Below are 13423 nucleotides of genomic sequence, written 5' to 3' on the forward strand. Positions count from 1 at the left end.
ATACGAAGTTTATAATTATTATTTTTATTTTTTAAAGTATGAATGTAGAGGAGGTTTAAGGTAGGAGGAGAGATGATCAAAATTCGGGCCGGGTTTTAACATTAAAAAGCATGTAAAAATTCATAAATTTGGTGTGGGTTTTGCGGCTAAGACAAGCTTTTTTGGGTCCAGCTCGGAGTTTTGTCTAAAAATTCATATTTTAGGCTACTCAATCTCGCACTTTTTCGGATCGGGTTGGGTCGGGTCGCGGGTCATGCTATAGTTGATCAGGTCTAGGCTGGAGTCGAGTTTTGTGCTTTTGGCTCTTAAATCTTGAAAGTCTGAGATCAAACTTTGTCTACATTTGGATTTTCGAGCATACTATGTAATATCGTTAGAAGCAATGATCATAATATACTTTTCATAGCTACATTTGTTGTGTAATTCTATCTATCTCTATTTTAGATATAAGTCATCAGTTATCCAGTGAAAATAATCGGAAATATGAGTTAATTTCGTGTAATATTTAGTGATCAAATGACACTCTTATAAATACAATAGCATTTAACCAGTCACATTTCCCATGAAGTTTCGTTTTCTACAAAGAGTATGTCTCATATGAAACCATCGTATGCATAAGACCGTTGGAGTCAAAATAAAAAAAAAATATATAAATATATATGATAAAATATAACTACTAGAATAAAAATTGTATTTGATTAGAAAGTATAGCTATTTGATTGAGAATATAATTAATATATCTATTTAATCACAATGAATAACTATCAAATATTTGGTAATAAGTTAGTCTTATAAATAAGACCATCTTATCTAAGTTTTTTATACATAAAATAGAGGCAGTGGACCTTCCCACAAGAATTTACTTATGTGTTTAACCATAAAATATCAGCCACTTCCTAGGAAAAACTTATACATCGAAAAAATATCTTCCTAAAAAGTTCTACTTCTCACATCCAACCAAACGAGCCCTTGCAATTAATCAAACAACCAACATAGCTTAATTAGACTTGATCAACTATAGCCTAACTCGCTGCCCCCGGTCTGACCCGACCCGAAAAAACACGTTTCGGCCCGCAAAATTTGCACCAAACTTATGAATTTGAGCATGATTTTTTTTTTTGAAGTCCGACCCGACCCGTCTCATATTTTGATCACCTCTAAAATTAATAGGGGTAGTTATATCGACCGGAACGGGAAGGAGGAGCATGAAGGAAAAGAGACGTGACAAATCGAAGACGAGCAAAGATCGTAGAAGTTTGAGCAATGAAATCTTGAAGAAGATCTTCAAATTTGATAGCAAAAATTGTAAACCTTCTAATTGGTGGGATCAATAATATCAATGGCACTGCTGAAAATGCTGCTCCTAACACCATTTCCAACATCTTACTAGCTTCGAATTAAGATTTTATTATAAAAGAAAAGACTTCTAATTAAATTATTTTTTGAGAAAAATAAAGAGTGTATTTTTTTGGTTGAATGAAATAATGAAAGTTGGGAAAATAAATGTAAAATGGTTTGTATTATTGAAGACATATATAATTGAATGTACCTAGTCTTAATTTTGGGTTAAAGAGAAGTATGTATTTTGCATCTCACCTAAACACATCATCTATTCATTAATAACTTCTTATTGAAGATAATTTTATTCATGGGTTGGCAACTTGGCATGGTTGAATATATAATGATCTAGAAGGGTTGCCTTCCATTTTTTTAAGTCAACTTGACTAATATTCAAACTCAACCTTATATTCATGAGGAAATGTTGAGTATGAGAGTATCCAATAAATGTCAATTAAGGAATTCCTTGATTTTTTTTCATATTTTGAATATTCATGTAATTCATGAGGGAATTGTGTATCAAATAAAAATATTTTTTCTTCAAACTTCTCATGACTAAACACCCTTGTATATTTTAAAAACATGATTTGAAAAAGTAAAAAGTACAGTAATAAGAATACAAAAAACTGACTTGATCCAATCGCAATCCAAAAATAGTTCAATTGAATCTACAAGAAAACTTTTCTATGCATTTTATCCATATGGAGAGATTGACCTCGCATAAACCATAATCTCATCATATAGAGCTTGACCCGCTTGCCTGACTTGCCCCGACCTGAAAAATCCAAGGGGTTAGGCCAAACTATGGGCCCATTTCCAGGCATGAACCAACCCAATCTACAGGTTTTACGCGGTTTAAAACAGTAATTTTACTCCTAAAATTAACTAGACCCGAAAAACCTTACATTTTTTCATGAAATAACGGATTTCGGGAACAAAATATTGACATTCCGTTAATTAACCCAACTCTCCCCGACACAATGAACTAATAAATTTTACGGTCCACCTCGTCAACTTAAAGGCGCTCGGTTAACCGTAAATCGTCCGATCCGAACTTAACCGAATCCAAGACTTACCGATCCAAACTTGACACAAATCCGAGAATTTATCCGAGCCAAAAGATGACATGTACTCGCAGTAAACATGTTAAATAGTAACCAAATCCGACATGCACCCGAACCCGAGACTTATCCGATCCGGACATGCCATGTACCCGCAGTAAACCGGTCAAATTAGAAACCTTATCCGACATACACTCAAACCAAACTCGACATGAACCAAATTAAACCAGTACGAAACCATTTTTAACCAACCTTAGATTGACCTAAACTGAAATTACCCGAAATGAAACCAACTCGAACACAAAATAATATATTACTCGATTCATCCGCATATGAAGTTATTCGAACCGTTCTGAATTGTCCGGAATAGAATTGGCCCGACATTATCCGATTTCGACAAGAGCCGAGCAATTATACCCGATTCGATACCGATCTAATGATTTGATTTGACACCCCTAAAGATGGCCGTGGGTCAGGTCGGGTCGAGCCCACAGGGTGTAGGCTTAACGGGACCAGACCCACATTGTTTCGTGTCGGCCCAAAAAGTTAAAAGCCCAACCCAAGCCCACGGGCTTTCGTGCCGGGCTGGCCAGCCCGTCGTGCCTAAGGCTAATTGTACTAAATTTAGCATGCTTTGTCGTGTCGTGCCTTGTCGTGCTTTTTCCAAAACATTAAGGCCCAGACCCGCCCCATAAAACGCGACTTCGTTCCCGTGCCGGGCCGTGCTTTTTTCGTGCTCGTGTCGGATTGAGCTTCGGACCAACCCCGACCCACATCCATCTTTAGACACCCCTAAGTGTAACCCACCGCGGACCAATTTAAACAAATAAACACTTCTAAAAATAACCAAACCAAAGCCCGAAAAAAGATCAAATCCACCTCGAAATACGAGTTGGCAATCATAGTTAGTTAGTGAGTCTACTGGCCCATTATTTAGTTCGACACAATCATATTTCAAAAGAGGCCGAAGTTAACATTTACAGGCCTATTCTTTTAGTACGGCCCAACTCGTCAACTGAAAGGCACTCGGTAAACCGTAAACGATAAACCGTAAACCTTCCAAAGTAAAAAATGTAAAAACCCAGTCGATGTAGCTTGAACGTCACGCCTTCGCATCGTCGTCAAATTGCAGAGCTATGGCTGTCAAATGTCAATCCTCTCGAATTCTCTCCGATAAATCGCTGAATCGGTGAAGTAATTCTCAATCTGCTGCTTAAATTGTTGAATTTTGCGTTTAATTAATTTCAATTTACGCATATTAATTCTATAAATTGAAGTGATAATTTCGTTGATATAATCTGATTACAAATTGATTAAGATATGATTTGTGTTTTTGCGAAACTTGAGATTTGTTGATAATTTCATGCTGAAAATGCGATTGAACTGTGTAGGATTTCATAATGATTGATTTTATTAATTGTATTCGGATGTTTATTGCTTACGTTGGATTGAGGATAACGAAATTAGAGGAAATGAGTTGAACTTTTGTGAATTAGCATTTTCTTAGGGTTCTAGATTTGTTGATGAAATCATGCTGAAAATGTGATTAAATTAGAGGAAATGAGTTGAACTTTTGTAATTATTGTTTTTTAAATCATATTTGGATGTTTATCGCTTACGTTGGAGTGAAGATGAGCGAAATTAGAGGAAATGGATTGAACTTTTATGAATTATCATTTTCTTAGGGTTGTAGATTTGTTGATAAGCTCATGTTGAAAATGCGATTGGACTGTGTAGATGTTTGTAATTATTGATTTTTATTACATTTGGATGTTTATTGTTTACGTTTGATTGAAGATTAAGGAGATTAAAGGAGATGGATTGGACTTTGTTTGATCTAAATTTGGTGTTGAAAAAGAGGCAATTAAACACGTTTTACTTGTCACTCCCTTTATGGTTTTTAGGGATTGTTAATGCATTAAGGATTACTCAAAATCAATTTGATGGCACTTAATCAACCAATCAATTATGGCGACCAATTTGTCCCCTCCTCAACAATTATAGGGGTTAAGATGTGTGTATCACGACGAGGGATGATTAACCAAGCACAGTGGGTGCCACACTGCCACTAGGGCATGTTTGATTTTCGGGGTGATTTCGGGAGTGTTTCAGCTTTTAGGTATACCCGAACAAATAGGATTTTTCCCGGTTAAAGTTCACCAACTATGGTGGGGTAAACATTAGCCATAAATCGGACCCCCTTATGTTACGTCAAATGTGGAAACCTTGTCATTCATGCATCCTAATTGTTTTACTATAAGTTTTGGGTTCCCACTTAAGAATTTGGAGCTAAAACGTTACCTTTGTCTATGGCTCAATGACTTCCTTAAAATCTAGAATAACCAAGTATGCAGTCACTTAATTATAGTTATCATTCATTTTTATATTTTAATTTGGTAAAAATTTGAACATAATCATTAGAAGCACATGCCAATATGTTTACATTTCTCCCCCATAATTTCAAGGTTACTCCTTTGTCATATTTTGTTACCTATTGGCATCATTGCACATTTGCACCCCCTCCCCTTTTGTTTATTTCAGCAGGTGATTTGTGTGTCTATATTACTGAAGAAATTTTCTGAAAAAATTGAAGTTAACTTCTTTTTCCATCAAATTATGGATTTTGTTTTCAATGTGATGTCCTTAAGTTAAGGACAGTATAATTCTGGCCTGCAGAAAATAGAATACTATATTAATATAAGTACTATAGGTTTCTTCCCACAATTGGGCCTGCCACTCATGACTCTTGAACAGGGTATGTTTGCTTGCCCAAGATAAAGACTCTACCCAGACTACAGTAAAGAGGAAGCATCACAAATAAAGTTACATCCCTTGGAGTAGCTTCCATGTTATCTATACCTTTTTCAATACATATTTTTTTTTTTTTCTTTTTTAAAATTAAAATTTTAATGGACGATGCTGTTTTGTTTGTACAAAAAAAGGGAAGAAAAAGGCATTGGAGTAGATTTCTTTTATGTTCTTTTTTTCACTCTCTTTTTTGTTTTGTTTGGTTTTGTTTTCTGATAAATAATTGTGAAATGAAAGCATGAGAAAGTTTATTCTATTGAGTAGCTTGCATGTTATGCATACAATCTTATTAAATCTGCACCCCCTATTCTATAGAGTATAGTTATTTATAGTATGTCTTCAACTCATCATGAATGCATTTGTTTATGTTACCTTCCTATTGCAGTCACCTTCACTTGTGTTTTGGAATTAATTTGCTTGATTAATTATAACTTGTTTGTCTTCTTTATCTTATACTCTGCCTGTCCGTATCTACAAAATCGGCTACTTTTGATCATGGATCATTTTGTAAGTTATTGAGTCACAATACCATAACTATCATTCGCCGAATAGAGTTTTCTGTGTCAATTATGCCATAAGCGTTTATCTGTCATCTTTAAGTTCTTAGTTAACGTGGTCATTAAGGTTCCGTTTGATAGGGTGTAAAACGTTTTCATGAAAAACGATTTTCCACTTTTCAATCATTTTACTTTGTTTGGTTGGGCAAGGGATGAAAAACAATTTTCCATAAACTCCCTCAAAGGTGAAAACCTTTTCCATTTATTTTACAATGAAAACGTTTTACACCAAACCAAACGGGCATGAGAGTAATATGTGAATGTTCAAAGTTTAACATACTTTATACAAACTGTGGCCTACAGAGCAATCTGGGATAGTTTATAGTAGAAATATGGTTTAGGAATAGGTGCAGTATGAAAAAAGGGATCCACCTGCGAAAGAAAAAACTATGTAGGTGCGGGGTGCCCGCTGTTTAGTGATGCTATGATTAGGTCTCTTTCGGTAGTTACTGTCTGTTTCTGGTTTTATGATGCAACACTTTATAACTGTTTTCTTTCTGATGTGAATATCTGGAGGTTATGGTGTAAAAAGCATTAGATGCTGAAATGTTTTCCCTTCTGGCTTGTCTAAGGTCACAATTTAGTGATTTACTACTCCGTCTGTCCGAAATTAGTAGTCACATACCTTAATAGTGTAACTTAAACTAGCAATTTAAACTAGCAATGTGATAACAAAATCCTGAAGGAGCCCGAGTTGACTTGTAGTATATAGCCTAAATTTCCTGTATTCATCTGATTTCACTGAACAAGACGTGTCTCATTGAGAATTACTGGTAAATTTAATCATTATGTCCATGATACTGGGGTATTGGCTAATTGGTTAAATTGGTTATTGCTTTTGGATCCTTTGATGACTGATGGAGTACTTTTTTGCTTCTAGAAAGAGATCGATGTTAGTACAATATAGTAAAGCAAAGGAAAATATAAAACTGCAGAATATAGCCCTTTTGTTTTTGCTTTGTTCCCTAAGTTTTGACAATTTAGCTCAAGTGTCAATGAACTTTGAAGAATTTCTGTGATATTGTTACCAAAGGTTAATTTTTTTCTGCATTAGAAAGGTGTCAATCTTTCTGTCTACTCAATTTCCCTCATAGTACTATGATTAGCCCTGTGGAAGCACCATCCAAATTGTTCAGTTTTAATGAGAACTCATACATCTTCTTTTATTCTTATAATGGTCCTACTCACAAGTATACATTATACTAAGTTCCAAACTGTTCTTTTCCTTCATCTTAATTTATCAGTACGGAGTATTTTATTTTGTAATATACGAAGTATATACTTCTACAATGCACTACGGAGTATTATACATATCTCTTCTGTTTGATTATTCCAGATTTCCAGTGTTTAACTCAACATTCCTTGAAGAAAAGGAGTCTGAGGTCTGACTAATACACGAACTATGCAGGACGGCAGGTGCAGTAATATATACTCTGACTATCTTCTCAGAAGGGCTTCCTTCCTCTTTTTTAAAAACAAATTTCAATTTTAATCATGCTTAATTAACACTTTTTTAATGAACCAAACAGGTAACTGTGAATTTAAGGAAAATTAAATAACTGCATGCTTGAATCATACTAATATAATGCACTTTAATTATGTATTGATCCAACTGAATCAACAACAAAAGAACTTATTGCACTTAACTTAGTGCAAAATGAGTGATGTGTATATATATAAATGGTTGTTAGTTTTTCATGAATGGGTCCCATTTTAATACTTGATTTCTTCCGAGAATTCCTCATAACTACTTGATTATAATCCAGGAGATGGGGTGATATCTGATCTCCAGAAGCACAAAAGTAGTGATGTACTTAAACTTCCAATGGGGTATGTCTGCAATTCAAACAGTACTACTGTTTATTTTGAGTAACATTCATTTCTCTTTTGATCCTTTTCATGCCTTTTTCCGTTTTTTCACTTATAATCTAGCTTCTTACCATTTTTATTTTTTGGACTTGCTCTTTTTCATTATTCCCCCCTAAACTTTTCATTCCTAAAACTGGTGATCTGTACTTATGATCGCTCGATGCGTGGTATGACAATCTTATTAAGCTATTATTATTTCTCTTTTATCATCTTTCCTCACTAACTTCAATTACACGTGTGTATGCATGAGAGAGAGAGGAGAAAAAAAGATTAAACATAAAAGAAAATATAAAAAGATAATGTGTGTTGGAAGCAAAAATCTTGGCTTGGTTAGAAAACTAAGTTTTATTTTTCACGCTGCCCTATGATCCATAGATGATATGAATGATGATTACCGTGAGAGTGAAGAAATATGGTATTGGCAAAAGACAAAGCCATGGAGTCAAAGACAAGACCTTCTTTTCTTAATTCATTCTCTCTCTCCTAAAATATACTTCTTTGTAATAAAAATATTCATTTTCTTTTTTTACTTTGGTTCTCCAAACCGTTTTTCACTTGACCTATCAACCAACACTGTCCCCCCCTTTCCCTTCTCTCTCTCTCTCTTCCTCTTAATCTAAGCAAACCCCACAACCATCAAACTCATGATCATCACTGCCACTACTATATCATATACCTGCCTACACAACACACCTTTCTCTTTCTCTATAAAAGTGTTTGTATTTCTGTACATCACCCCACTTGGAGAAATTTACTCTTGGTGCCTCTCCCTTTCATAGGGATTTTATTGTGGGATCAGTGAGTTTCGAACCCCGATAAATCAATAATTACATAGCTATGAGGAAACCTGCTGATCCTGCAGCCAAGGGCAATAACGGAAATGGTGGTGGTGGTGGTAACGTTAATGGCGGTGTAAAGCTTAGGAAGGGTTTATGGTCACCTGAAGAAGATGATAAACTCATTAACTATATGCTTACTAATGGACAGGGTTGTTGGAGTGATGTAGCAAGGAATGCTGGGTTGCAGAGGTGCGGTAAGAGTTGTCGGCTTCGTTGGATTAATTACCTCAGGCCTGACCTTAAGCGTGGCGCTTTCTCGCCTCAAGAAGAGGAGCTCATCATTCATTTGCATACCCTTCTTGGCAATAGGTAGAAATTATATATACTTCGTACTTCATTGTTTCCCTATTTATGACAGTTTTTTCCCTTGCCTTAAAATCTAACATTTCGAATGGAGAAGTTTGCATGCCCTTTGTTGTTGCGGGGAATTGGTTTTGGCGCACCCACTGTGAGAGCGCAATTTTCCTTGTTCTCCTCACAGAATTGCGCCGAAATTAATAGTTGATGTGCCAAAATCAATTTCCATTACTGTGGATACTTCATTGTTTCCCTATTTATGACACTTTTTCCCTTGCCTTAAATCTACCATTTCGAATGGAGAAGTTTGCATGCCCTTTGTTGTTGCGGGGAATTGGTTTTGGCGCACCCACTGTGAGAGCACAATTTCCCTTGTTCTTGTTCTTGTTCTCATCAATGGAAGTGCGCCAAAATTAATAGTTGGTGTGCCAAAATCAGTTTCCATTGTTGTGGAATGTTTTATTTCGAAATTATGCATTTCTGTACTTTATCTTCATTTTGAAGCTTTGTTATTGTTTTCAATTTGTCAATCAATACATGGTTTTGCCTTAAGATGAGTGTAGAATAAGAAAGTGATGATCAAAAAGATCTTGAAGTTGAACAAAGTATCTACTACGTAGTTATGAACAAATACTTAATATTTAGTTATGATGATCACATATCTGAATTCTAATGTTGTCTAATTACTGAATTACAAGTCCCACTTTTTAATAGTTAGTCCACTTAACTTTTGAATTTGTAATGAGTATCGAAATTTGCGCTATACTCTCAGTTTCTTGTTAATAAAATGACAAGCAAATTAAACCAGTTTAACATGTAATTAATTGTGACTTTTGTAACCTTGATATTTTTTTCATATGTGTGCATCATTGGTTATTTGTACGTCTATGGCTTTCAATAATATTCTTGCATAGAATTGTCATGTAGTTCAAGTTGAGGAGGAATGAAAAGACATTTGTGTTGGAGTATATTTGAATGAAGAGATAATAATAATTTGAGTATTGAATAACACTCTTCTCTCGTTCGCTTTCTCGTCTTTGAATTTGGGTGCAATTTAGTGTTTGTAATTGAATAATGTGACAAAGATAGGGTTTATGGAGTCAATCTCCATTCATACCTTCTGATAAGGACATGATTTTGTCTATTAATGTTTGTGTATAATTACTTATATTAATGTTTGTGTATAATTACTTATATTAATGTTTGTGTATAATTACTTATATTAATGTTTGTGTATAATTACTTGTATTAATGTCGAGACTCAGACTCTACATGTCAAAATGTCGAGGATCCAATCCGACATCCGAGCAACATAGATAAACATCCCATTGATTATATTGCCACCTATGTTGCTCTAAGATGAAGGGATTAGAATATGACAGGATTACCAGAAAATGAAATCTGTATATGGAAGAATGACTAGGCTTTGAGTAGCATGGTTACTAAATATTAGACCTGATCAACTAAACCCTGGCCCTCTGGCCCGACCCGACATAGCTCGAAAAGTATGGGTTTGGGTAGCCTAAAATATGTATTTTTAGACCAAAAACCCAGCATGTTCTGAAAAGCCCGTTTTCGCCCCGCAAACCCTGCACCAAATTTATGGGTTTGGACATGATTTTTTGTGTTAAAGCCTGCCCCGGCCCGAATTTTGATCACCTCTGCTAAATATCTACAGTCCTTAATTTTCATAGAAATGACTCACCCTACAAAACAAGCAATGTTGTCCTATCCATATGATGTTGGTTGGTGTTGCACATGGTTTGTAGTAATACTTGCGTGAAACTATATCTTCTGTATGTAGGGAACCCCAATCTGAAAGGGACACACTGGTTTTTTCTGTTGTTTTTTCTCTGTTCCTAAATTTTGCACTTTGAGTTGAAGACACTCCAACAAACAGTCGTTTTCCTTTCAAATTTTAGTTCATTCATGCAAAAAACCATGCAAATTTTATTACGTATTGTCAATTACATCTTTATCAGATTCACAGATTGTCACATACTTCGTATTTCATTGTTTGTTGACTAAGTTTTGGTTGATTTGGTTGATTATTAACCTGTTTTTGATCATTTTGTTTGAAAATCAGGTGGTCTCAGATTGCGGCTCGTTTGCCTGGAAGAACAGACAACGAAATAAAGAATTTCTGGAATTCAACTGTAAAGAAAAGGATGAAGAGTTCATCAACTTCATCCTCACCCAATGCTAGTGATTCATCCTTGTCAACCGAGCCGAGAGATGGAATGGTGGGAGGATTCATGGCCATGCAAGATCCATGCAGCATCATGGCCATGTATGTGACCAACAACAACAACAACTCCACCTCACCAACATCCTCATCCTTGCAACCCATGGTTACTCTAAGTCATCATGATCATCATCATGATCATCATCATGGTACCATGGATCATCATCATCATCCTTTTCCGAACATGGTAAATCACAACACTACTACCACTACTACTACTGCTACTACGACTAATAATATAGACATGCCTTGTTGTGGTAATAATGGGTATTTGGATGCATCATCATGCATGAGTATGGCACCATTGCATGGCGATGACCATGGAATGATGTGTGGGAGTTATGGTATGCTTGGAGGTTACAACCATGATAATAATTATGGGTTATTACAAGGGGAGCTATCTATTCCTTCTTTGGAGACCATAAGCATTGAAGAAAATACTCAAGTTTCGGAAAATATTGTTTTTGGTAGGAACAATAATACTACTATTAGCAACCACAATCATTTTGACAACAATGGGAGCAATAATCATCATTTTGATGATCATAACAACCACCACCACCACCACCACCACCACCACATGATTAGCACCACCAACGCCACCGCTACCAACACTCCTCTAAACAACTCCATTATTAGCGGTGTTAAGAAATTCGAGGCGGTGGTTCCCGGTGTTGGAAACAATAATTGGGATGGAGGAGAATGGGATTTGGAGGAACTTATGAGGGATGTTTCTTCCTTCCCCTTTATTGATTACCAAGTTGAATAATGATACCCTTTTTCCTATCCTTTTCCTTTCCTTTTCCCTTTTCTTTTTAAATATTCCAAGCCAATTTCGTTTTCTTTTGAAAATTACACATCAATTGAGCCTCGTATAAACGGATCGGGATTCTTTCCAGTAACTGGGCGAACTAGACTGTCCAGTTGTGTTCTTGTAATTAGTTCATCGAGAGGCGAAGCTTATCAAAGGTTTCATAATTAATAAGGTCATCATCTACAAAATTATAGCTAGATATATATAGGTCACAATATACTCGATATATATATATATACACACACTTTGTAACTAAGGGGACATATGTATGGTGTTTTTTTTCCGATTCTTGATCAAAATTCGATGTAAGTTCCGAATAAATGTTTCATGTAATTTGTGAAGATCGAAGATATGTGAATAGTCATAAAGCTATACAAAAAAAACTCAAAGCTTTTTTAGGGCAAGTAGTTGGTAGGAAAAAACCCTAGTCATGTAAGAAAATCATTTGTACAAAAAATTGTTGAGTCATGTAAGTTTGTTATTAGTGGGCTGCATGTTGGATTGTAATACACATTGATGTGAATAAAGACTCTTTCTTTCTCATTATCTCCTCTTAATTAAACATCATCATTACCAAAACAGATCTGATTCAAGTGGTAAACAACTTAATGCTGTTTAAGGGAGGTTTCGGTTTCGAACCTTACCGTACGCATAAACTTTAATTGGGAGACTCAGCCACAATAAACAAACAAGATACACAATCCATGCCGGATATATATAATCGAAGCTGAAGTTCGGTGAATCTGGTGTGCTACGCGTAAAAATTGATAATTAAACATCATCATAATCTTTCTAGTGTGTTTTACATCACTTTATCAACAAATTAGATGTGATTTAAATTGCGAAACAAAAAAAGAACTCGTTATTTGTTATTGACATTGGTAGTTGGATTTTTTGAGTAATTATGATAATGCACTTATCTTTAATCCCATTGCTTTTTATTAAGACAAAAAACTCTCATGGTGATTCAACAACTTTTTTTAACTACCTCGTCTTTTATCTAAGTTAACATATAACGACAATGACTCTTTTCATTTTGATAATTTTGCATTACTCGTCGTATTAAGCCCCCACCTCCACCCATCCACCCCTCCCTTCACTCAATATCCATGTTACACCTGTATGTTAATTCAGGCAAATCAAAATCGTGATTTTATTCTAAATCGAAAAGGCTTGTGAGCACAGAAATATTAAAATTGAGTCGTAAAATTGTAAGTTTCTACGGATTTACGGAAGTGGAATTCTAAGATAGATTATTTAAATTGTTTACCCAATTTTTCAATAGAAAACACTTAAAATTAAATTGTTTAAATTAAAACATCATATACCCGCGTATACTCTTTTACGAAGTACGCTAATTTTAGAAGGAAAGAACATTTATAGCGTATCGATCAAGCTATTGTGGTTACATTGTAAGATCGTAGATTAAATCGGCCGCGTAACGTATTTTAGGACCATAGAATCGAGAATTTTAAGATTCAAATCGCCATTTAACAACCTTGAATTTAGATGTTGTTTGGTTGCACCTGTGAAGCTACATTTCCCTTATATTTGTAATTTCTATGTTTTTTTTAACGTCTTTGTAGTTGAGTATT

The 13423-nt window shown here is 35.1% G+C and overlaps 1 protein-coding gene across 1 annotated transcript; it reads left to right on the forward strand.

Moving 5' to 3' along the window:
• The first annotated feature begins 8148 nt into the window (after positions 1–8148).
• LOC110800838 (transcription factor MYB83) lies at positions 8149–12371 on the forward strand. Its single transcript, XM_022006167.2, has 2 exons — positions 8149–8781; positions 10856–12371. Exons 1-2 carry the CDS (start codon positions 8471–8473, stop codon positions 11781–11783), a joined length of 1239 nt encoding a protein of 412 aa, XP_021861859.1. The 5' UTR covers positions 8149–8470; the 3' UTR covers positions 11784–12371.
• Positions 12372–13423: the final 1052 nt, after the last annotated feature.

This window comes from Spinacia oleracea, chromosome 4 (assembly GCF_020520425.1).
Source record: "Spinacia oleracea cultivar Varoflay chromosome 4, BTI_SOV_V1, whole genome shotgun sequence".
NCBI classification, from domain to species: Eukaryota; Viridiplantae; Streptophyta; class Magnoliopsida; order Caryophyllales; family Amaranthaceae; genus Spinacia; species Spinacia oleracea.